The following is a 24,770-nucleotide window of genomic DNA, read 5'->3' on the forward strand; positions in this document are numbered from 1 at the left end:
TCCAAGAGGATCAAACAAGAGAAAGAATCAGTGAAGGTTGGGCTTTAAATACTCCTGGGGACTCCCACAGTCCTCCTCGGGAGGGCGGGGATGGGGGAGTGGCCTGCTTGCCCCAGACCAATGTTGGTTGTAACGCAGGAGGACCAGGGAAGCAGGGAATAGACAGAGGGCTGCAGGTTGAACGTGATCGGGAGATCCAGACCTATGAAACTAAAGTGGGAATAGTCAACACTCACTCCTTTCCCTATAATGAAGGCAAAACTAGCATTTAAACATCGATCGGTAGGTGCTACAATACTACGGGGGAATGAGAACTTGGGGAGTATTTTGCCAAGAAAAATAGCTACGAAAATAGCGTAAAGTGCCAGATCTTTAAAAGAGACTGTGGTGGCTCTGAAAAGAGCCGTTGTTTTTACACACGAAGGGATCCGTCAAGACCCGCCTTACTTCCCCTTGGCCTTGTGGTGGCTCTCGGTCTTCTTGGGCAGCAGCACGGCCTGGATGTTGGGCAGGACGCCGCCCTGCGCGATGGTGACACGGCCCAGCAGCTTGTTGAGCTCCTCGTCGTTGCGGATGGCCAACTGCAGGTGGCGCGGGATGATGCGCGTCTTCTTGTTGTCGCGGGCCGCGTTGCCGGCCAGCTCCAGGATCTCGGCCGTCAGGTACTCCAGCACGGCCGCCAGGTACACCGGGGCGCCGGCGCCCACCCGCTCCGCGTAGTTGCCCTTGCGGAGGAGCCGGTGCACGCGGCCCACGGGGAACTGCAGCCCGGCCCGGGACGACCGGGTCTTGGCCTTGGCGCGGGCCTTGCCGCCCTGCTTGCCGCGTCCAGACATGTCCAAACAGTAAACAGCCGTTACCAACTGTACAAAACGAACGCGAAGGACCTTCGCTCTTATAGTTTTCCATGGGCGCGAAAAGAATGCAATGCGATTGGCTGGCTTCGCATTTTCCTCTAGACCAATGGGAAGCGTTTATGACGACGGGCGTTTCGATTGGTCGGGAGTCCGCGGTGACGACACCTCCACTGTGAGCGAATCGCAAGTGTTCCTTCCTGCGCCTCATTTGCATGCGGCTTCTATAAAGCGAAGGGCCGGCGTCCCGGGCGCTGCAGTTCGCGCGCCGTGTCAGGATGCCCGAGCCCGTGAAGTCCGCTCCCGCCCCGAAGAAGGGGTCCAAGAAGGCGGTGACCAAGGCGCAGAAGAAGGACGGCAAGAAGCGCAAGCGCAGCCGCAAGGAGAGCTACTCGGTGTACGTGTACAAGGTGCTGAAGCAGGTGCACCCCGACACGGGCATCTCGTCCAAGGCCATGGGCATCATGAACTCGTTCGTCAACGACATCTTCGAGCGCATCGCGGGCGAGGCGTCGCGCCTGGCGCACTACAACAAGCGCTCGACCATCACGTCGCGGGAGATCCAGACGGCCGTGCGCCTGCTGCTGCCCGGGGAGCTGGCCAAGCACGCCGTGTCCGAGGGCACCAAGGCCGTCACCAAGTACACCAGCTCCAAGTGAGCGCCCGGCTCACTCCTGACCCAAAGGCTCTTTTCAGAGCCACCCACCCTTTCACCGCAGAAGGCTGTTGCACGCGCGTTCTCCCTTTTCCATTTTGGGGACAGACGTGGACACGTTGGTCCTTAGGTTTCCTGCGAGGCTCCTGCTCTTGCTGGTCCTTACAGGCGTTTCCGCGTGTCCCCCCGGGAAGCCTCGCTCTGTTTCCCTCCGACAAGTGACGGACGCAGTGAGCAGCAGGTGAGTCCCCGGCGTCCCGCGTATTTGCTGGACCAAATCAGGCGAACCTAGGCAATGGTGGCTTAGGCTGGGCAAGTCGGGCCACTGCGCCCATTTCCTTGAAGGGACTGTGGGCAGTGAGTCCTGTCTGGCGAGGCCATCAGTTAGCAGGCGGCCACGAGGTAAAATCCTGTCCTGAAGGTCGTTCCTCCTCTCCCAAGGCCTTTGGGTCTGGATCATTCCTCTCCCTGGCCCTGAGCCCACCAGGAGTTTTTCTTTTCTATCGGTGAATCCCTGGTCTTTTTCTAGCGCTCCACACGGAATTCTGTAGATGAATTGGATCCCTGGATTAATGTGTGTATTTCCAAAGAGTAAATGTGGGCTCACGGATATTAATTTAACCAAGAAAAAAAAGTCACCAAGATGTCTTCATTTGCTGCCTAACAATTTGCAGATTAGAAAAATGCACTTTACAACCTCGGTTGTCGTAGAATGGAAAGACTAGCCTTAGACCTCAGCTTTAGTGAGTGGGGATTATCTGTAGAACCAATACGCTGTTAGCACATCACACCTGCAACGGAGACATCACTTTTTCGAAATGACCAATAAGTTAACATACTTTCACCCAATTAACGACTTCAAGCACATTTTTAGAAAAGTCTCTGGATATCACTAAAGCCACCTGTGTTTCCTAAATGTTGCTGTCAATATCTGTTTACCTAATCAGCTTAGTAGGGTAGGAATTAAGTCTTGAACAAGCCTCCCTGACCATTATTCCAAATTGTTAAAACTTTGACGTAAAATTTAATAAGTAGCTGTTGGAGTTAGATATGCAAATATCATTCGTAACCTGAAATTCTACCTCTAGAATTAGTTTACAGGTTTTGAAAAATACCTAAAATGTGTGTTCTGAGTTTTGTTTTGTTTTAGCAACATAGTTTGTTGTTCAAAAGGCTGGAAGCCATCAGGCCGTAGCAAATTGCCATACAGCGTTCTGCTGAGTGTGATGAGGCCTGCCGCTTTTGGGTAACATCAGCAGAGTTTTTGTTTCAGGCTGACCAGGCACTTCATCTCAGCTTGTTGCCTGAAAGCTCCGTGCAAGGTCAGGTTGACCAAAAACTTATGTTTGTTCAGTGTCCTCTGTGGCCTTGCTGCTCCTAGGAATTCCCCAACCGGAAGCACAGCTGGCCCTAGCCATGAACTCCACTTGGGACCACTCAAATTAAACGTCAGCTAGAACTGCTTTGTCTACAAAAATGACTGAGTCAGAGAGGACTGCCCTGTTCCCCTGTCCACACTGCCCTCCATGTGAGCTAATTGAGGTTTTTGCCTTTAAGCTAACTGAAAGACAATCACTGTCACAGTTTGGCTCACGAGTCCACTGTGTTCCTGGCCATGGTCAGTGGTCAGTCTTGGAGTGTTAACGTTCAATAAACCATCCATATCTGAGATCGGTGTCCGGTTTGTGCAGCTTCCTCCAGACCCTAACAGTGGACAAACAGAGACAGAGGTACCTTTTCACAATAATTACTATGTGAAGTAAATTCTTATGCTAGATGACGCTTTTTAAAATCCTTTACATTCATTAACACATTTCAGTTTTAGTTTTTCAAGACAAGGTTTCTCTGTAGCCCTGACTGCCCTGGAACTCAATCTGTAGATCAGATTGGCTTTAAACTCAGATTTACCTGAGTGCTGAGATTAAGAGGTGTGCCACCCCCATCCCCCCAGTTTAAGTCATTTCATCTTTACAGCGTCTTCATGAAGTAACTTGCTCTTGTGCTGATACTACAGACCACAAGGCAAGTGTTCAATGACAGGTAAGAGACTGTCTGAATTTGCAGAGCTAATAAGTCTACATTTGTTTAAATACAGACTCCAGCTTCAGAACATGCTGTAGCCAGAGTGTCATCACAGGCTGTCTAAACACGGATGTGGTGAGTGTCTCCAAGACACAGGATAGTGCCAAGCACATACCATTGTGTGCCTGTGTATGTTTCCATGAGTGTGCACTGCTTCTCAGGGTGACAGAGGACGCTTTGTGGAAAGAAACAGGATGAAAAGGCCCTCTGCAGCCACCTACTTCCCAGACATTAGCTTGAGACTCAGGGATCATCAGCTTCCACTGACACAAATGACTTGGTTGGGATAATACAGATTGATCTGATCCTTGTGTATCCCCAACCGGACCACAACTGTCCATCCTCCTGCTTCAGCCTCAGGGGAGGCAGGATCATGGTGTCCCACCACTCCAGGCTACTTAGGTCTTGAACAGCCACCCAGTGCTCGCACAGCTTCTCCTCTCACTGTAAGCAGAGAACGGAACTCTGTTTTAACGTGCTGGGCTGTGATGCCGCTTTACACAGCAACAGAAAACTAAGAAGAGTTGTGTTTTATGAAGCAAATAACAGCAAAGATGGGAATGTTACGGTCAAAAGCTGGTTGCGTACAGTAGGTGGCTGAGGGTTGTACAGAGTGGGCTGAGTGCCTCTAGGCCCGCCAACCACCTAACACCTTTCTGTCCCTGTTGCCCTGATTCTCCAAGGGAACCCAAGAGTTCCTCTCATTGGCCACGGGGAAGCTGCTTCTTTTATTTCCCATTAATATGAACACATGTTTTCTGTGTGTTATAAGTACAACTTGCATAATTCAGCTCAGTACATGTGTAGTCATAGACATCAGCGTCACAGCTAAGGTGTAATTCAACATCAGCTGTCACTCGTTTTCTTCTAGCAGGAGAAACGAGTCCCTGCCCTCCCAGACTTGCTGGTACAGAGAAAGAGACTCCAGAGGTGGGTTGTCTTTTCAGAGAGAAACTAATTTCTGGGTGGGTGGGGAATAAGGATTTAAATTAAGCTCATCTGTTATAGAAATTGCAAAGGCATTCACACCCCGACCTGTTAGTATTTAGGCACCTGCTTCTTGGTTGCCTAGCAACCTATGATGGCATCATGTGTCCCTGGCCTGGTGGCCACACCTGGCAGGCATGGTTATGTTGCTCCTTAAAAGGACCAACCCATTACTTTATCTCTCTCTTGGCCTCTCTTGCCTTCTTGCTCTCTCTGTCGGGGCGCCCCCTCTTCCTCTATCATGTCTCTCTTTCTCTCTCTCTCTTCATCTCCAGCTAATAAACCTCCTTCATATAAGATCTACTGTGGGCCTCATCTTTCACTGATTGGTCCCAACATTGGTGCTGAAACCCAGGAAGGGTGTCTTCTTGTTTTGCTAGGACCCCTTTTGGACTCCTTTAATCTGATAGGACTAGGGATGGCTGCAACAGATTTTTTTTTTTTTTTCTGTTCCATCTCTCCCAGCCACCTATACCTAAAATCTTTAATTTCTCTCAACTGCCCTTATGCTCACATCTGTCTTGCTAATTGCGGGGGCAGCTGCTCGGGTGAGCCCCTGGGACACAGAGGCACCAAAATCGGCTTGGGGAAATCGCTGGCGTACTGCTTCAGGCAGACACAGCCTGCCTCCTGGTAAGCAATTACTGGGTACCCTGTGCACACTCCAATGGCCTTAGATTGCACCACTCTCTCTGGCTCCACGGATGAGATTCTAAATTTCCCGACTGTCGCTAGAGGCTGGCTTGCAGAGAAGGGTTTTCAGTTGAGCAGACTTCTGTGACATGCGCACGCAGAGAGTTTTAAACCGGGCCGGGACAGCCCCGTCCACCGACAAACACCTCAGTGTGGCCTCAATGTGCCGCCACAGTTGTGCACGCGCACTGGGGAGTCGTCCTGTCGAGAAGCCGCGCCGTGTGCTCGCCCCAACCCCACTCCTGCAAAGCTCCAAGTGTTCTATACGCTGGCCTCCAATATTTCTGACCCCTAAGGTGCTGTTTCCCAGCTATTAAAAAATCTTTTCTTCCTGATTTCTGTATGCTCTGCTCTTAAAATATATATATATATATATTTCCTTAATCATAAATAATTCTCTGTTTGTTTTGTTTCCTTTTAGACTAGGACAGCAACAAGCCACGTTTTAAAGTGGTATGGATTTTTAGAAAAATTCAAACTTATGTTTTACAATATCTATAATTCAACCCTGGTTCAATAATGCTAAAATTTCAAAGTTATAAAGATCTATAAGATTAAGTTAATTTAAAATGTACGTCTAACTGCCTACGTTATCAATTCCTAAATTAATAAATGCTGTTTCTCCTGCCATGAGCTGCCTGTGATCCAGATTCACCACTAGGCTTTCTGGCTATTAAGTTTGCTATAATAAATTTAAATATAATTTTAAAATTGCTCTATACTGTTCTATGCTATTGTTGGTTTTTTGTAAAGTTTTTTCATCTCTTATTTTTTAATTCACTTATTTTTTTATACAGCGTTTATTTTTATTTATACAGCATTCTGCCTCCACGTGTGCCTCCACACCAGAAGAGGGCACCAGATCTCACTATAGATGATTATGAACTACCATGTGGTTACTGGGAATTGAACTCAGGACCTCTACGATGAGCAGCCAGTGCTCTTAACCTCTGAGCCATCTATCTCTCCAGCGATATTGTTGGTTTTAAAACTTATAACTCAGGGGTTACTATGTACAAGTTTTTTACGAATTTCTAAATTAAGTTATATTTTAGAGGATTTATTTATGTTAAAACTTGGTCATGGTGCTATATCTTCACTATCAAAAGTTTAAAATATCCTTGACTTATTGTGTAAAAGTGGTATTATTATTAATATATAGAATAGCCTTAGAGTTTTATAAACTAAACATACAAAAAACTTATGCTCTCACTTTAATGGATTATATTTATGACTTTTCAGGCTTCAACTTAAAAGGGACAAAACCTAAAAGTCCTAATATTTAATGGTTAATAAATGCAAGTTAATAGTCATAGATGATCAAGTTCTCTAACATGTTCAAATATATATTTATAGTTCTACAGATGAAAACATGGTCTCACTGCCATCTCTACTAAACAGCTGAGGATGGTCACTGAGTCACCATACAAGAGTTGGTAAATATAATAAAAAAGAGAACCTTCCCGACAAGCTCATTTAGAGCAAAAACTATGCTCCAAACCTTGGCTGCTGCTGAGGCTGTTGGCATTCCCGCACACAAACAACACACACACACAAACAAGAGGTCTGCAGTGCCCCATCCCACCAGGGTATAGCCAAAAGTCAATTCTGCCAGATGATTGTTTCAAATGCAGCCAAAGGGAATGCTGGTCCCACAGCTGCCTTAACCAGCCATGGCTGCCTGCTGGCAAACTGGCCTCTGGAAGTCAAAATGCTCCCATGCAGGTTTGTTCTCTGTGCCCAGCCATGAAGTCTCAACCGCACAAGAGCCATAGACACAGCCTTGCAGCTCCTTGGCCTGGCAGAGGACAAATGGCTCCTAGATTCAGTGACCACCACCACCCTCACCCAGCCAAGGGTAACATTGCAGGTCTGTTTTGGCCTCACACTGGGGTCTCACAGACATGTTGCCAACTTCTGTCTGGGAGACTTCAGATGCCTTCTCAGTTCTCTTCATATGCAGGAGACCAGGCCTTAAGCCTGAGTCCTCGAGTTGCTATTGTCAGGCCATGATATAATATGACTTGTTGCCAGACTCTAGAAAAAGGCCTGAATGATACCTTTTACCATCCCTTTATTTAGCTAAAGGACAATAAATGTTCATAGCAGTCTCACCTATGTCTCGTGGTAAATAACTAGGCACAAAGTTCTGCCTCAAAAAAATAAATGTTGTTTGAGGGTCTAAAAAAATGTCTTAAGATTGGTAAACCCAAGTTATACATGTTTGAGTCTAAAAGCATCTTAAGGTTGGTAAATGCAAGTTATAAATGTTTGAGGGTCTAAGAAAGTGTTTTCAGAAAAGTGTTTTGTGTTGGCAAATGCAAGTTATAAAGGTTGCAAGGTCTAAGTTAACTTAAGGTGAGCCTAAATAGGTAGAATGCTTAATATTTCCTCCTGTTGCTATGCTACTTGTTGCATTGACTGTCCAGAGCTTTGACCTTTATAGAGCTCTGATTTATTAATCTAATGTAAAACATTCCACTATACCACTATCATGGTTCCAAGCTCAAAATTTTAAATCTCCATAATGTGTGCTTATTCTAAAGGTTAAGATCAAGTGAGCCTCCACTTCCACTTCATGAAAGGCCTGTGCCTTTTCAGAGCTCACCGTAAAGAATGCTTATGCTGTTAGCACAAATGTGTATGTCTACTGCCTTTTCTACAATGTATATTTTTCAGTGCAAATTACAATTGCGATGCTAACATGTCTAAAGTTTTACCTCCTTCATAAAACTTAAAAATAATTCTTGTAAGCTGCAGGAAATCCACCTGAATCAACCTCTCAGGTCAGCTGGGCTCCAGATAAGTACTTGCTTTTATTGCCTGTCTCAAAAGGTGGGATTCCTCCCCTTTCCCTGGTTTTGGGACTTCCCTTTCCTGGCTCCTAGATTGCTATCTGTTGCATGCAACACCAGCTAGATTGGTGAGTTCTCTTCATTTGTCAGCATAAAATGCCTCTCTTGGTAGGGGAAGCTTGACCGTTGAGCTCCAGCTGAAAGACTCCCATGAGCCTATACAGACGGGGAGACCCCGCTTCCCAAGGAACAGCGAGACCAGCCTTCGGATGCAAGCCGCAAGAGGTTTATTTTGATACACGGGTACCCGGGGCGACCAAGCCTATCCGAGGACTTGCGCGCCTCTCGGTTAGGGTGACGGGTTTTTATAGGGCTCGGGAGCAGGAGGCGCGGTTACAGAAGCGAGAAGCAGTTACAGGGTTCTGATTGGGTGGTTTGAACAAAGCCGTAGTTAAGTTACGTACCCAGAACAGGGAAGGCAGATTGTGAGCCAAGTCACGTACCCCCCGGAACCGGAAGGCAGGAAAGAATGCAGCGAGGTAGCTCTTGCTATACCACGCCTACTCTACATAGTGTTAACGATCGCTGCTATCTTTTGGTCTTTCACAGCAACTTCCTACTATCTTTTGAGATGGAGGGACCCCCTCCCCCAACCACAGTCTTCACTGGCTACGGTTGACCCTTCTTGCTGACCTCCATTTAGGACTTCCTCTTTCCCTTGGGAGAGATTTTTTTTTTCCCCTCTGTGTGCACAGTTTTTAACCCTCACACTCGCCTACGAAAATCCGAGCGCTAGGTAAACTGTGCCTCCTACAGGCAGCTCTGCCCTTGGTCTCTGGCCAAAGCTGATGAGCTATTGGATCAGGTAGGACCATTTCTACTGGGTTAAATCTTGCTCCTGGGATGCCTTGACAGGTCACCGACTCCCACCCTCCCAATGGGAATAGTCCATTTGTCCGTTCCTCCAGATTCTCTTCTGGATATCTTCTGCAGGATTTCAGGTGTGCCCGCTTTAAGGATCTCTAATCTTACACAGTTCTGTAACCAAACCCGGCCTCAGTTTCCTTAGTTCACAGATCCAAAGCAAAACCTTTTTAATTATGCCAGTGATTGGGTAAATGGAGGTTCCCATGTTCAAGTCTCTTTGATCCAAACCTTCCACCTCTGTTCGCTCTCCCAAAAGTTTTAAATTTACACCTAAAGGAATTTTCTACATAACCTACTTAATTTTGTCTTTTGCCTCTATATATGTTCCAATATCCTGCCTGACCCAGGTGTTTCCTACACCCACCACAGCACCAAAGCAGCTACCACAAGTGTTATCTGACCTCACAGACTTCTGTCAAGCTGGACCTGCCCTTTCCCTCCCAGCCATGGATGTTCTCACAGACCCTGGACAGCATCATAACAGCCTGTTATTCCTAGACCTGGCCAGCATGTCAGCCTTTTGACCTCCCTACAGCACCCCCAGTGTCAGCAGGAAGTAGCCAGAAGAGAATCTATGCCCATCATTCTCTTATTATTAACAAAAGGCTGGAATGGTGTGCTTCAGGACCAGAACAAGCAGCTCCAGGTTCTCCCAGAGTTCCTCAGTTCCTACTTGCTGCCTTACATGGCTGGCAACTCTGTACTGGCAACCCTCTACCCTGAACTTTCCAGTGCAGCGGCTTTCCCTCTTCCTCTTGACCATGTAATCTGGCCATTTTGTTGCTATTATTATTTTTTCCTTTCTTTTTTACCCTGTTGCACAGCAACCAAGAGCTGCTTCCAGTGAACCTAAATTTATATACTTTAACTTGTCTTACAGGAGAAGAAGCCCAAGTTACTCATCTTTTAATTATGGAAAAAGGGAGGAATGTTAGTATTTAAGCACCTGCTTCTGGGTTGCCTAGCAAACTATGGTATCATCATGTGTCACCGGCCAGATGGCCACACCTGGCAGGCATGGTTATGTTGCTCCTTAAAAGGATCAACCCATTACTTTGTCACTCTCTTGCCTCCTTGCCTCTCCCCTCTTTCTGTCGGGGCACCCCCTTCCCCTATCATGCCTCCCTCTCTCCTCTCTCTCTCTCTTCATCTCCGTCTAATAAACCTCTTTCATATATGCTCTGCTTTGCGCCCTCATCATTCATTAATTGGTCCCAACACTACCACCTCACCCTAACCAGCCTGTCTTCACCACTTTATCAGTCAGAAACAGCACCCATCTGAAGTGAGTCTATGCACAGAGAGATGTGACTGACCACTCCCCAAACCTGCAGTCAGCAAGCTGGAGTCAATGGTGTAGTTACGCTTCAAAGGCTACCAGCTCAAGGCCTGGAGAGACCTGGTAACCTTTCAGCCTGAGCTTGAGCACAGAGCAACGTCTCAGCCCCAACGCAGTGACAGAAGGCAGGGCCTCCTCTCTGAGGTGTCTGCTTCTGTTGTACCTACCTCTGCGCTGGGTTGGGTGAGGCCCGCTTCCGTGCAGGATGACCCTCCTCTTTTCCCCGGAGAAATGTTAAACTCATGTGAGGAGAATGAAAAGCTGCAAGGGGAAACCTGTGCTGATGCTTGACTAGCTGTGTGACCATCTCATCGCCCCGTTAGGAAACCATGCGACATTAGCCAGACAGCAGAAGACAAGATGTAAAAATAAGGAGAAAGCTGGAGAAATGGCTCAGCAGTCAGGAACCCTTGCAGCTTCTTGACCCACATTTAGTCCCCAGAACCCAGGTGCTGACACACATGGCTTGTCTCTCTAGTTCCAGGGATGAGGTGTGTCTTGTGAGTTATTTCAGCCCCTGCAAGCACATGGTGTACGAACATACAAGGCCCACAAGCATGCAGAAGGAAAGAGATAAAGCAGACACCTTAAAGAAGAAAAGCCACATGTGGTGTTTATGCTGTTTTTTGGGAGACTGAGGCAGGAGTTGAAAGCTATACACTAAAACCTTTTCTTTCCTCCTCCTGTCCCGTCTTTAAAAAGCAAAAGCAAAACCAAACCAAGGTAAACCAAAACAAAACAAAAACCACAGGAGGAGGAGGAGAAGCATTTTACTCACACAGGAAAATAAGAGAGCAATTTAATTTTGTTCATATTATCAGTAGTTTTGCACATGCAATACATATATCTCTACACACATACTGATTATAGAGCCAATGCATTTTAATGTGGCTACAGCAGATCTCCAGAGACTTCAGAAGAAGGCAGAGTGTATGGGTAAGATTCCCAACCATGGTGGTGGCTGCAGGGAGCCGCTGGAGTCAGGCTTGAGGGCCAAGCAGCTGAATCGAGTCTGAGGTAACACCCGCGCCAGGAGCAGCAGGCAACACATGTCAGGCCCAGGTCCAGAATGATGAACACGTGGGCCGAAGTGAGTGGTCTAACCCAACAGTGGGGGACAGAGCAGAACTGGAAAGCTGTCAGGTGACGTGTTGAGGAGGCCTGAGTCCTCTCAGTGTAGGTGCATTGCTGTGTGGTGTCTAGGCAAAGGAGTTACTCCCTTTCTGCATGCACCGTGTTGGAAAAGTTCTTGGGCCTCGTTTTCTAGGCATGATCTTAGTGTAAACCCCTGCCCCATAGTTCCAATGTTTTTCCTTTCAACTTATAGGGCAGTCTCCATTTCTGATCCCAGGATCATCAGTCTGTGCTGGATGCTCAATGGCTGACAATTGGTGCAGTTTCTGTTGTCCAGCTAGGGGCTGCAGTCATCTTTTCCCCTCCAAATGGAATCAGAAGCTGATGGCAAAGTCAGGTTTACCGAGTCAAGGCATAACTTGAATGAACACCATTTTCCACATCATGGAGGAAGCTGGAGTAGGACATAGCCTTATTTCAACATATAGAGCTGTATTTCCTGCATGTGACCTGAGAGTTAACATTAGCAATTAAGATTGGGACCAAAAGCAAATGTGTTCACCTCAGCATGTTACCGTGAATATCTAAAAAATTGTTGACATTAAAATTACTACATCTTGTATGGGCAGTGGTGGCACAGGCCTTTATTCCCAGCGTTTGGGAGGCAGAGGCAAGCAAATCTCTGAGTTCAAAGCCAGCCCTGGTCTATGTGGGGGGCCTTCTGGCACCTTGCTGCCCCCAGAATTCTTGGCATCTGACCTGACCTGGCTTAATGGCCTACTGCTTGGATTCAATAGTGCATTCCTGGCTGACCTGGAGCTTACGATAAAAGTCATCTTCCTGAAACACCTTAACCCTCCTCCCCACTCGGGGCTTCCAGAATAACACTTCTGGGGAACTTTCTAAAAAAATCCTAGTTAACACACCTTGTGACTGATTTGGTGGGTCATCCTGTGATTCCTGGTTACTTAGTAACCCTGCTAAAGGCAATTACATTCCTTCCGCCCTGCCTATATAAAGGATATACTAAAAATAATAAACGGAGATCTTGATCAGAGAAACTGCCTTGGTCTTCATTTCTCGTGTCTCTTGTCCCACCCCATTGTCACCCCCTCTCGTATGGTCTCTTTCGACTGACCATACGGGTCGGGGCAGGTCTATAATGTGAGTTCCAGCACAGCCACGGAAGCACAGAGAAAACCTGTCTCATACCAAAGCAGCAAAGAAACAAAACAAGACAAAAGGAAACAAACAAAAACGAAAAAGCAAAACAATCCCCCAAAACAAAATAAAACTTCCACCTCATCTTGAGAATTTGTAATAAATGGCAATTTAGACACAAGATATACTGTTCTCAAAGAAGCCCATACCTATAGATTTGAGGATGTATTGTTTTCCCAAGCTTCTCTTTCATTCTCTTAACTCTACTAAAAAAAAAAAAAAAAAAAAATCTTATAATTAAAATAAAATATTTAATTCTTTCTCACAATTTTGAACACATATATTTATCAAAAGCAGCTAGCTTGCTAAGGATCATTCTTCCATAAATTTCATTCACATTTACTGTCTCCCAGCTTGAAAAATGTTCATGAAAATCTTTTCCTCTCAGCAGGAAAAAAAAGAAAACACTGTTTACACCAAGCTGACACCTTCACCCCCTGCCCCCAGTGTATTTCCAGAACATGATGGCCTTTGCATCAGTCCCCTTTAAACTAGCTGTTTTCGAAAGACTGCAAGGTGGGATTCCAGTCAAACAGAAAGAGACTGTCACCAGTTGCATTATGGGAAAAACCAAGTGAACTTCCGGTGCCTGGGTGCTTGTTCGCCCAGTTTAAGTTCCGGTGTCGTCTTTTCCTTCCTTATTTATTTATTTAGCCAGGGAGGGTGTCGTCATGTAGTCTTGCTGGCCTGGAGCTCTTTTTTGAGACTTGGCCAATCTCAAGAGCATACGGATCTGCCTGCCTCCCAAGTGGTAGGGTAGGGTTAAAGCTGGTAGGTCCAAGCCCCCTGCCTGGAAAGCTCTTTTACAAGAAAGAAATTGCCTTAACGTGATGCTTTAACTTTGTCCTCCTGTCCTTTGTGCGACACTGGGATTATTCCTTTCTGTGTCAAAACCAAAGACCCGAGCTGGGATCCCCCCAAATATTAAGGGGACGCATGCTGTCTGGCTGCAGTGTGGTGCGTTTCTTTCCTTCCTGTTGCCCCGGAGACTCACAGTGTGCTTCCTAATAGTGTTGTGGGGTCTGCTTATCCCCAACGTAACTCAAACACCAGGTCGATGCAGGTGACACAATTTATTGTAACAGACCTATACTGACTGACCAGAGCCGTAGTACAAACTCAGGGAGCTGAACTGTGACGCTGAAGGGACCTTGTACAGCATATTCAAAGGATGAAACCACAAATCGAAGGAGTGGGTTGTAGCAGTGTCCAATCATATTTTTTGTCTTTTTTTTTTTTTTTTTTTTTTTTTCCAGAGCTGAGGACTGAACCCAGGGCCTTGTGCTTGCTAGGCAAGCGTTCTACCACTGAGCTAAATCCCTACCCCCTCATATTTGTACATAAAGGGTTGAGCAAGGGAGTTTCCATCGATCAGAATAGGAGTACGTTCCTGGGCCTGAGCGCATGAACTTAGTTGACCGGCCAGCAAGATGGAGAAGTTGTCCCTGGGATGGCTGGGCTCAGACAGCTGTCTCCTTTCAACAGAAGCTGTTTGGTTACTGGCGAAGTCCCCAGGTTTCCTAGGGCCTGGGACTTAGAACTTAAGTTTCCCCGTATAATTAAATGTCTGAAAATGAAATGGCAGTCCTTAGAATCAAGTCTCTTTTCCTTGTTCCCAACAATAGAAGTATTCAACTTTTCATATATGCATATGAATTTGCTAAACTCTACCCCACTTTATGCCTTTTTTGCCGGGAGCCAAAGCTATTTACTGAAGCCAAAGCCAAATAGTGAGCAAAGGTCATTTAGTGGAGAGCTAAAGCTATTTAGTGAAAGAGTTATCTAGGAACCTAAGTCATGGGTGATAGATTTGTGAGGACATCTGTTTGTTAGTTTTAGAGCATCCATGAGATATCTTAAGAAAGCATCCTTATGGTAGGTGCAATATTCAAGCCATGAAAGCACTCTTGCTATCTCCTGCAGCAGTAAATTAACCTTCCCCCTTTCCTGCCTTCTCCCTAGATATGTTGGGTAAAAATTTCTCATAAATGAGGTTTTCATCAGATGAACAGATTTGGCCTCCTTTGCATCTCTTTGTCCGACCCCATTCTTTTCACCCCCCTTTAGGACCCCATTGAAATCCCTCGGGTCGGGACATTCTGGCACCCAACGTGGGGCTAAGGTATGGGCGGGGGTGGGAGAGCTGAATTGAATGTTGTTCTTCGTGGCCACAAATCTACATAGGATCTATCGTTTCCACCGGGAAGCCAAGAAGATCCTGCATAGAGATCTCCACAGAGCCGCCCGTCTGTGAGTCTGATCCGAGAGGTAAGTCAGAACGACGAATTATGGGACAAGAATTGAATAAGCATGACTTATTCTTACAGGGTCTCAAGGAGTCCTTCAAGACTCGAGGAGTGAGGGTAAAGAAAAAGGAATCTCACAAGCTAAGGAGTTACTTGGGAAATTAGAGCAGCCAAACAGACAGAAAAAAGTACTTCTTAGGTTATTTCAACTGTTCATAAAGGAGCTCAAACAGATTTATGTAATTTGAGAGCAAAAAATTACTTAGGAGCTAGATAGTGAGGATGAAACGGAGTCAGAGGAAGAAACTGCTAAGACTCATAATTTAGACTGGCCTCCTGCACCTGCTTCCCTCACATCACTTCCCTTCCACCCAAACAAAGAAGAAAGGCCCCCAGGTGGGCTAGGACAGAAGGCGTAGCCCGATGAGCAACAGGAACTGGACACTACCTGTCTCCTTCCCACTCCCCTACAGCGGGCCAGGCTTGGATGGTTTGTGGAGAGTTGGGTGGTTGAGAACACTCACACCCTCAGAATCGGCCTAAGACCTACCTCTGCCAGCTGCAGAGCTGAGTGGGGCTGCTGAGCTGAGCCCCAGTTTACCCCGCCCCCTCCCACGGGCTTCAGTCAGTGTAGGCTCTCCCACAGGAGCCAGAGGGATGGAGCCACTTCTAGTTTTAAGGATTCAATTGTGTGCACTGATAAATTCTGAGTTTTAAATTTAGTTCTGACTTTTGAAATCATGGTTATGCTCTGTATACATATTTAAATGTTTAAAAAGCAGGTGCTGTAGTTGTTTTTTGTCTTTGTCTCTGTGTCCCCCTATTCTTTTCAACCCCCCACCCTTAGGACCCCGTTGAACTCTCGTGGGTCCGTGGGTCGGGACAACTTTTGCACCACAAACTGAAGGCATTTGAGGATCAGCAAATTATGGGACTTCTTTGAATTTCTCTTAACTGACCAAAGACAATTGTCCAGAAGCTACTGTCATGACCTCTAGGAGCATGTCAAGTCGAGATTGCACCCGCAGACTCCCTGCTCAAACAGACAAGCCCCAGTGGGCTTCCCCAAAACTGCTCCCCAGATCGCTTCCTTCCCACTAGAGTTTGCCTGTTTCCTCCCTTCTTCACTAATAAAGATGATAAACTTCATGAACTCTCTGATTAGTATGCACTCTGTTAAACCTGAGAAAAACCAGTTTCACAACTGTCTTGATTAAAACATTTTTTTTAGAACTGGCTAGTTGGCTGCCTCTACCAAAGTCGGGATTTCAGACTTTGCTGAAAAGGGATTTTACCCTTGCTGGCTTTTGAGGTATCTTTTTTGATGAAACATTAGGGTTGCTAGACAAGAACTGTTAGCACTAAGAAGTTTAGCAAGACGAATGGTTGGGCAAACCTCATGAGGTTTAGGGTAGGTTGAGAAAACAAGGCTTGCAGGATACATTAGGCTTAGGAAACACAAGATTCCTCTGGTAAGGTAGGGAGACTTAATAACAATGTAGCTCCTGTTTGGTTTCACTTCTCTTTGGTTAATATGTTTGCCATCATACAGTTAATCCTTGAACACCCAGAGTAGAGAAGGGAAGTTTATCATCTCTCAGAATTCCGCAGGAAATTCAAACTCTGAAAAGACAGCCAATGGACGCGCCTGTAAGCACAGTGGGAGGCCGAGGGAGGATTTCTAGTTAAGCCCTGCTACAAAGCTAGACCCTGCCTCGGTCTCACACACAAAATCCAAAATCCAAACCTAACCACCGCCCCTTGAAAACACAAACCCAAATGGAGAAGCGAAAGAGTGGAAGACATTGTGTTCCATCCTGGGAGAGCTAAAAGCGTTTATTTCATAACGTATTGAGCATTTATTTTTCAGGACCATATTTTTGGGGGTAGTTCCCATGTTCTGGGAGGTAGTTCCCATGTTCTGGGAGGTAGTTCCCATGTTCTGGGGGGTATTCTTGGTCTCCCCCTCAGACAAGACTGGATTTATGTTGCGGCCTCACTTCAGTCATTTTAATCTCCTCAACTTCAAAGGAAGAAAGACAATAGAATTTGTTCCACGGGATGCTATAGAGATTAATAGAGATGATTAAGGGAAACAGTTACGCTTTATGAAGATCTTACTAGTCATACAACAGCTCACCTTTCATTGGCAGTACTGTCCCAACATTTCATTGATATTCAACTATGCCACACTAACTCCAGAGTCTATGTGAGCATAAAAATGTGCTATATAAGCATAAAATTAGGCTGCTAAGACGAGGAGACATGTTTCCTGCGGGAATCAGCTCCCTGGAAGTCCCTGGATGTTCCCTCTGGCCATCTAAGCTAAAGAAACATACTCTAGAAATCATGTTTTCTCGGATGCAAGATTGGATTAATGAGCCTTTTGATTTTTCTCTAGGATTCCTGGTACAGCACAATTAACTATTCAAGGAAACATATTTTTGATAGATTACTAAAAGGTTTAACAAGAATAGAATGGAAGAAAAATAATTTTAAGAGAAGTAATGAATCAGATTCAGTATCAAAAAGCATTACAAAAATAGTGAAAAAATAATGGGCTCCTTTTTAGGAAAAGATAGCATAAGATAAGCAAGTACAGCAGGCTAGAGCATGTCTCCCTTTGGCATCTTGTTTCTAAGAAAGATTATAAATCTTTAGCAAGACATATGGGAGGATGGTTGACCAAGGTGTATTTAGACTTTAATGTAGAAAAAGACTTTGGCAGGTATTTGACTTGGCTCGGAGGACTATTACAGCTCCTGACTTTCCCCTTCACTAGTCAGTGATAATGAAACCACAGTTTAGGGTTTTGCTTTTTGTCTGTGTTGATCAGAAAGTTCCTATGCGAGGATTTCTTGTGGGCACTGCTTTATGCTTGGTTACACTTTCCTGTTAAAACATAAACTTTGTATCCTTAGTAAAAGGTTGAACGTTCTGGGAAGCATGCCAACTTTAAGGTGCTTCCTCATGAAATCACTATAAAATTATTAGCCTGACTTCAGTAAAAACGCAGCAGAATCACTCTTCAGTGTGGCCTTTGTCAACTCGCCTGAAACTGTGCCTTCCTGATATCCAAACACCCTGAATTTCCCACGGTGGTGGGAACCGGCTGGGTCGGTCCGTGGCACAACTACTGTTCAGCTGTTCATACTCACACTTAAATTAACGCTCTATTTGCTAACCTAGAGGACTTCCAGAAACGACTTTTTCTTCAAATTTGTTTGAATCAATCTTTAGTATTTTATGATCTGAAAAACTCAACGTCTACAGTCACAGTGAGATCCTCTTTGCTTGTTCTGCAAAGATTCAGAGATTTACCACCACCATAGCAATAGACAATGAAGATGGAACATAAGACATGAATAAAAACTACAAGCCACTTATGAAAACGGGAAAAACAAAACAAATCAAAACCGCTCTACCTTCTGTTAAGGCCCCAACTAAGCGCTGGTGGTATACACCTGTAATTCCTGCTACTCATGAAATTAAGGCAGTAAGTCCCATTCTGAGTCCAGCCTGGGCTAGAGAATTACCTCGAGAACCAATGGCTAATCAGTGAAAGTTGGTGTCAAAAGAAAACACAACTCAAGGCAAACAAAACCAAGAAGGCAGGACCCAATCTAGTTAAGCTGCGCAGGACTACATCTCCTAAGTTTTCAGCAAGCATCGTGCACAGCTCTGGGCTATGAAAGTTGGTTTAGGACTCTCAGACCTATGGCCATATCCCAGCTCCAGTAGGAAAACACCCGGTGAGTTACTAAACAGAAACTACCATGACGTCTCGGCTTCGGCGGTAAACAAGGGTATTGAAAATACCGCGTCATAACAGCGACAAAAAAAGGAAAAAGTTAATCATTTAACATTCCACAGGAAATATGGATTGTTAAAAACCAGAGGAGACAGAAACAGGTCTTGCGTTCCTGGGCCAGTAGCCTAACCCACATACAAGAATTCCATGAGTCAAGCTGAGAACATCTAGCATTAAAATGAAAAAGCTCCTATCATGCCCAGGTCACAACTCTGAAGAGGAATTCTGCTTTGGCCAGAGATTTGAGTTTAGCCAGACATTCTGCACAATAGCTCTCAAAAAGGAACCAGCTCTCCTTGGGGAACGTGCGTGGCTCTGAAAAGAGCCTTTGGGTGGGCGCGGGCCGGGCGCTCACTTGGAGCTGGTGTACTTGGTGACGGCCTTGGTGCCCTCGGACACGGCGTGCTTGGCCAGCTCCCCGGGCAGCAGCAGGCGCACGGCCGTCTGGATCTCCCGCGACGTGATGGTCGAGCGCTTGTTGTAGTGCGCCAGGCGCGACGCCTCGCCCGCGATGCGCTCGAAGATGTCGTTGACGAACGAGTTCATGATGCCCATGGCCTTGGACGAGATGCCCGTGTCGGGGTGCACCTGCTTCAGCACCTTGTACATGTACACCGAGTAGCTCTCCTTGCGGCTGCGCTTGCGCTTCTTGCCGTCCTTCTTCTGCGCCTTGGTCACCGCCTTCTTGGACCCCTTCTTCGGGGCGGGAGCGGACTTCACGGGCTCGGGCATCCTAACACGGCGAGCGAACTGCAGCGCCCCGGACGCCGGCCCTTCGCTTTATAGAAGCCGCATGCAAATGAGGCGCAGGAAGGAACACTTGCGATTCGCTCACAGTGGAGGTGTCGTCACCGCGAACTCCCGACCAATCGAAACGCCCGTCGTCATAAACGCTTCCCATTGGTCTAGAGGAAAATGCGAAGCCAGCCAATCGCATTGCGTTCTCTTCGCGCCCAGAGGAAAGTATAAGAGCGAAGGTCCTTCGCGTTCGTTTTGTACAGTTGGTAACGGCTGTTTACTGTTTGGACATGTCTGGACGCGGCAAGCAGGGCGGCAAGGCCCGCGCCAAGGCCAAGACCCGGTCGTCCCGGGCCGGGCTGCAGTTCCCCGTGGGCCGCGTGCACCGGCTCCTCCGCAAGGGCAACTACGCGGAGCGGGTGGGCGCCGGCGCCCCGGTGTACCTGGCGGCCGTGCTGGAGTACCTGACGGCCGAGATCCTGGAGCTGGCCGGCAACGCGGCCCGCGACAACAAGAAGACGCGCATCATCCCGCGCCACCTGCAGCTGGCCATCCGCAACGACGAGGAGCTCAACAAGCTGCTGGGCCGCGTCACCATCGCGCAGGGCGGCGTCCTGCCCAACATCCAGGCCGTGCTGCTGCCCAAGAAGACCGAGAGCCACCACAAGGCCAAGGGGAAGTAAGGCGGGTCTTGACGGATCCCTTCGTGTGTAAAAACAACGGCTCTTTTCAGAGCCACCACAGTCTCTTGTAGAGAGCTGAACATTTTAAATGAAAAATGAAATACACTTAAGAGGCGGCTTATTGAAAGTGTTTGCTGCACCGTAGGTCACTCCACCCCGTGCTGCAGTTGAGGACGTTAGCAAATGTGGGTTCAGGTCAGGATTTGTTTTCCCTGAACCGTGAGAAGCCTTGGGAACCGGCCACGTTCAGTTCAGAAGCATTGTAGCTCACGGATCCCGTTCCCCCAGGAGGGCTTCTCTGTCGCCCAGATGTCCTGGGGCTCTAGGCCGCCCCGTCTCCCTAGAACTGGGATTACAGGCTCAGGCTGTCGCCGCCACCTCCGCACTGCCGCCCCTGGCTCCGTGGTGATGTGTGGGGTCGCGGCTCTAGGGTGTTGGGTCCTTGGACCGCGTCCTTCCAAGTTCCACAGCACTTCGGTGCCCCATAGCGGGAGGAGAGAAGCAGGTGCTGCACCTGTGCCCTTGGTGATAGCTGGGATGAACTTTTGTTTAGACACCCAGGGATCGCGCTGGGTGGAAAAGCTCTGTACAACCCGCAACCAGCCGGGCACGGTGTCGCGTGCCTGTCATCCGGCATCCAGCGAGGCAGAGGCCGACGGACCTGTGCGTTCGAGGCCGGCCTGGTCTCCAGAGCGAGTCCAGGGCAGCCAAGGCCGCCCAGGAACCTGTCAGCCAAATCAAACAAGCCTGAAAGCTCCTGAGCGCGCACCCGTCTCCTCCGTGTTCGACACAGAGGAACGACCTAAGGGCGGCCCTGCGCGACCTACTAAAAACCACCGGCGCGGGGCGGGGGGTACGGAATCGGCTTCCTGTCTCCAGCCCGTAGCGTTCAGTCCGCGCGAGGGCCCCGCCCCCGCCGCCCGCCGTGCCTGCCGCCGCCTTCCTGTTTCCACTCCGGTCCGCAAGGCCATTATAAAGCGAGAGGCGCCGCGGGCTGAGGGCCGTGAGTGTGACTCGCTGTTGTGCGTTCTTCGAACAATGTCTGGTCGCGGCAAGGGCGGGAAGGGCCTGGGCAAAGGCGGCGCCAAGCGCCACCGCAAGGTGTTGCGCGACAACATCCAGGGTATCACCAAGCCCGCTATCCGCCGCCTGGCCCGGCGCGGAGGCGTGAAGCGCATCTCCGGCCTCATCTACGAGGAGACCCGCGGGGTGCTGAAGGTGTTCCTGGAGAACGTGATCCGCGACGCCGTCACCTACACGGAGCACGCCAAGCGCAAGACCGTCACCGCCATGGACGTGGTGTACGCGCTCAAACGCCAGGGCCGCACGCTCTACGGCTTCGGCGGCTGAAGCCTTGGTCCGCGCTTCTTTCCAAAGGTCCTTTTCAGGGCCGCCACCTCCTCCACGAAGGGCTGCAGCATGGCTTGTCATGTTCTCGGGCAAGGACGCGTGTTCGATGGGGACTGTGTGTTTTATTTCTAACACTCTGCCTGTGGAACTCTCAGCCTCCACACTTTTTTTTTCTATTCAAACTCAAATCCTGGGGCCGTAAATAGCATCTGCCCTTCAATGACTTCCAACTTTATATCTCAAGCTGAAGTTTTTGTCCATAGCTTATAGAAAATATCCAACTCCCTGCTTTATTCACAAACCCTTGTGGGGGGGGGCTTGCTTGTTTGCTGTTCTATTTTCTTTATAAGATGGAATCTTAAGTAGCCAGGGCTGGCCTTGAACTCATTTTATTGAGACTAGGTTTGAACAATGATCCAGCTACCTCCTCTCTTCACCCACAAAGTGCTGGGGTTATAGACATGTGTAAACACACCCAGCTTGCGTAACTCTGTTACCTGGACCCAGGACTTCCTGCATGCTAGGCAAACGCTTTGCCAACTCCACCAACTGAGCCACAACCTCAAACCCACACATAGCTGTTGAATGAACTGAGAACAAAACATCAAATACACAAACACTTAACATTCTGTCAGTAGTCTGTTTCAGTCAAGATTACTATTGCTGTGATGGACACCATGACCAAAGCGACTTGGGGAAGAGGATTTATCTGGCTTACACTCCCACACCAGTGTTCGTCCTTGGAGGAAGCCGGTGCAGAGACCTGGAGGAAGGCACTAATGCAGAGGCCATGGAAGAGTGCTGCTACTGGCTTGTTCCCCATGCTTGCTCAGACTGCTTTCTGTCCTTCTGGGTTTGGTGTACTTAGGTTTCCCTGTTTCCAGTTTTGATTCTCAACTGTCCTGTAGAAGGGTGTGGTCGTTCCAAATTAAAATACCGTGGAAAGTCTCTGTTAAATCAATTCAAAGCATATGTCAAAGGGAAAGAAAGGGGGCAACTTAGCACTTCCGGTGAGGATGCAAGAAGGCGTGCCGCACAGCAGCAAGCTTGTGGGTGACACTGTTGGTGTATTTTATCCTCCTCGTTGCATCACGGCTCTACTGTGGTTATGAAGACAAGTGTCCCGGTTTGGGCAAAGTGGAAAGTAGCTGGACCAAGGACCTGTATCTCCGTTATTGAAGAGCACAGACAAAGAGCCTGCTCTAAGCTGCCATCCCAGAGCCTTGTCTACCTGCTCCCTGCCCTTCTGCTGCTGTGCTCTCTGTCATGATGGTCATGGACCCAGGCCCTCGAACCATCAGTCTCAATGAACATTTTCTTTTATAAAGTGTCTTGGTCATGATGTCTGTTCACAGCAACAATAAATGTAACTAAGACAACATTGAGCAGCTCCTATATCTCATGTGTATTTAACGTCTGGGAATTTCATGTCTGACCAGTGCCTTCTGAATGCTAACCTCTTGTTGCTTTTCTATATGTTAATACGCATGCCCAACTTCCTCCTCATCTGTATCTTACACATTTTAGAGTATTACTTTACCTGTTGCATTCGTTTCTCAGTAGCAGAACTACGGGATTTCAAACAGTACCAGGAAGACATATTTCAAACTGTCAGAAAACCAAGACCATGAACTGTTCCAAATAGGATCCAACGCTGAGACAGGCGTGTAGCAATAATGGTGCGGAAAGTCTAACCTTCTGCTGTGCCGTGTTCTAACGATATGATTATCAGATGACAAGGAACGTGCCTGCTTTAAAACATTTTGTTTATTTGTTATTGCGTGTGCAGCGTGTGTGCTGAGCTCAGAGGTGCGAGTCAGCCTTAAGGAGTCGCTTCTTCCCTACACCTTTATGTGGAAGGAATTGAACGCAAGCCGTCACGGTTGTGCCATAAGCACTTTTATTTATTTATTTATTTATTTATTTATTGCTTGTTTTTTGCTGTTTTGTTTTTGTTTTTGTTTTTTGAGACCCAGGGTCTCACTACGTAGCTCTGGCTGTCATGGAAGTCCAGTGCAAACCAGGCTGGCCTCTGATTCCCAACTGCTGCGATCCACTATGCAGAGCGGTAGTGACTGCTGACTCAGTAGCCTGCCTAGAACTTGCTTGTTTTAAGAACGATTCATTCGTTCCAACCCCTGAGAACAAATTCATCCCCATGTAAAGTAGCGGGACCTAACAAAACCTTTCCTGTAAAATGCACTCGCTGCTCCTCTGTGTTTTTGTGTGGACCAACAAGCGTTTTCTGTGACTGTGTGTGTCGTTGCCATGTGTGCTTGTGCCTGAGAGGGTGTTTATCCTCCAGCTAGGCTTACAGAGGGTTGCGAGCTGCTGCGGGGCTGCTGGTTACTGAACTTGGTGTTCTCTGGAGAACACTGACAGCGAGCACCTGACCTACACGTTTCCAGCAAGGCCACTATTCTTCTTCTCTTTCTTCTGTGACAGGGCTCCAGACCTTAGTAGGCCCAGAGACCTTACCACGGTGGCAGTACCATTCAGCCCATAACACTCCGCCAGCGCCACCTGCCAAAACAAAGGCCCAATCCATCAAATCCCAGCTTTCTGGGAAAGCCTCTCAGTGTGTTAACCTTGCTCTTTGGATTCTGTAGTTTCGCTTCTGGCTGACTGTTATTGTTAACTGATGTATAGCAACCTAGGATATGGTTTGGGGGGGGATGGGTGTGTGTGCTTGAAAGCTACCTTGAGAAAGGCTCAGTGCTATGCTGTCATACCAAACACCCAGTGTACTTGCCAGCTATCAGCTTTCCTTTGGCTGAAACCCATGTCTGGGCAGTCTGCTCTGGAGAATAACCCACAGTTCTGGAGTTCCCACGGAGATTCCAGAGACCAGACATTGAGACATGGGGTTGTGGGGGCTGGGGTTGGTGTTCTCGGCAGCTAGGAGCAAGGGGGTGGGGGTGTGATATGCTCCAGATCCCCAGGGCTCTTTTCCCTCAGTCACTGCCTACTGCTTCAGAGGCCCCCTCCCCCCCCCACACCTCCACCCAACATCTGGTCTGTCACCTCTGGAGGTTAAGTCAGGTTAAGGGGCCTTTGTTTGGACACATAGGAGAGGTCAGATGCAGCTGCTGATCCACTGTCCAGGAGGCATGGGAGACAGCACCAGAGCCTCTGAGTGTATGGAGTTACTGTGCGTGTGTGTGTGTCTGTGTGTGTGTGTGCACGCACACTCCTATTAGTGCATTTCTGTCCGTTGTATTCCTCTGTATTGACCAGTGGCTTGCTCTGGTGTGGGACCCTCCCCCCATCTGGTGTAAGACCTGTGCCCCCTCCTGGTGGAGGTCAGGATCCTTT

At 47.7% G+C, this 24,770-nt stretch overlaps 5 protein-coding genes across 5 annotated transcripts; 3 read left to right on the plus strand and 2 right to left on the minus strand.

Annotated features, from left to right (window-relative positions):
• Positions 1 to 271: 271 nt before the first annotated feature.
• Positions 272 to 851, minus strand: LOC132649287 (histone H2A type 1-E). The gene has a single exon (XM_060372872.1). It carries the CDS (start codon positions 834 to 836, stop codon positions 444 to 446), a length of 393 nt encoding a protein of 130 aa, XP_060228855.1. The 5' UTR covers positions 837 to 851; the 3' UTR covers positions 272 to 443.
• A 259-nt stretch (positions 852 to 1,110) lies between these two features.
• Positions 1,111 to 1,552, plus strand: LOC132649289 (histone H2B type 1-C/E/F/G/I-like). Its single transcript, XM_060372874.1, has one exon. The coding sequence runs from the start codon at positions 1,133 to 1,135 to the stop codon at positions 1,511 to 1,513; it is 381 nt and encodes a 126-aa protein (XP_060228857.1). The 5' UTR covers positions 1,111 to 1,132; the 3' UTR covers positions 1,514 to 1,552.
• A 17,453-nt stretch (positions 1,553 to 19,005) lies between these two features.
• LOC132649293 (histone H2B type 1-C/E/F/G/I-like) lies at positions 19,006 to 19,445 on the minus strand. Its single transcript, XM_060372878.1, has one exon. It carries the CDS (start codon positions 19,414 to 19,416, stop codon positions 19,036 to 19,038), a length of 381 nt encoding a protein of 126 aa, XP_060228861.1. The 5' UTR covers positions 19,417 to 19,445; the 3' UTR covers positions 19,006 to 19,035.
• Positions 19,446 to 19,687: 242 nt separating this feature from the next.
• Positions 19,688 to 20,171, plus strand: LOC132649283 (histone H2A type 1-E). The gene has a single exon (XM_060372867.1). It carries the CDS (start codon positions 19,713 to 19,715, stop codon positions 20,103 to 20,105), a length of 393 nt encoding a protein of 130 aa, XP_060228850.1. The 5' UTR covers positions 19,688 to 19,712; the 3' UTR covers positions 20,106 to 20,171.
• A 103-nt stretch (positions 20,172 to 20,274) lies between these two features.
• Positions 20,275 to 22,834, plus strand: LOC110560234 (uncharacterized). Its single transcript, XM_060372866.1, has one exon. The coding sequence runs from the start codon at positions 20,415 to 20,417 to the stop codon at positions 21,453 to 21,455; it is 1,041 nt and encodes a 346-aa protein (XP_060228849.1). The 5' UTR covers positions 20,275 to 20,414; the 3' UTR covers positions 21,456 to 22,834.
• Positions 22,835 to 24,770: the final 1,936 nt, after the last annotated feature.

Source organism: Meriones unguiculatus, chromosome 19 (genome assembly GCF_030254825.1).
Source record: "Meriones unguiculatus strain TT.TT164.6M chromosome 19, Bangor_MerUng_6.1, whole genome shotgun sequence".
NCBI classification, from domain to species: domain Eukaryota; kingdom Metazoa; phylum Chordata; class Mammalia; order Rodentia; family Muridae; genus Meriones; species Meriones unguiculatus.

Coding starts and splice junctions, on each gene's coding strand:
- LOC132649289 (XM_060372874.1), top strand. CDS start 1,133: ATGCCCGAGCCCGTGAAGTCCGCTCCCGCCCCGAAGAAGGGGTCCAAG.
- LOC132649293 (XM_060372878.1), bottom strand. CDS start 19,416: ATGCCCGAGCCCGTGAAGTCCGCTCCCGCCCCGAAGAAGGGGTCCAAG.
- LOC132649283 (XM_060372867.1), top strand. CDS start 19,713: ATGTCTGGACGCGGCAAGCAGGGCGGCAAGGCCCGCGCCAAGGCCAAG.
- LOC132649287 (XM_060372872.1), bottom strand. CDS start 836: ATGTCTGGACGCGGCAAGCAGGGCGGCAAGGCCCGCGCCAAGGCCAAG.
- LOC110560234 (XM_060372866.1), top strand. CDS start 20,415: ATGTCCTGGGGCTCTAGGCCGCCCCGTCTCCCTAGAACTGGGATTACA.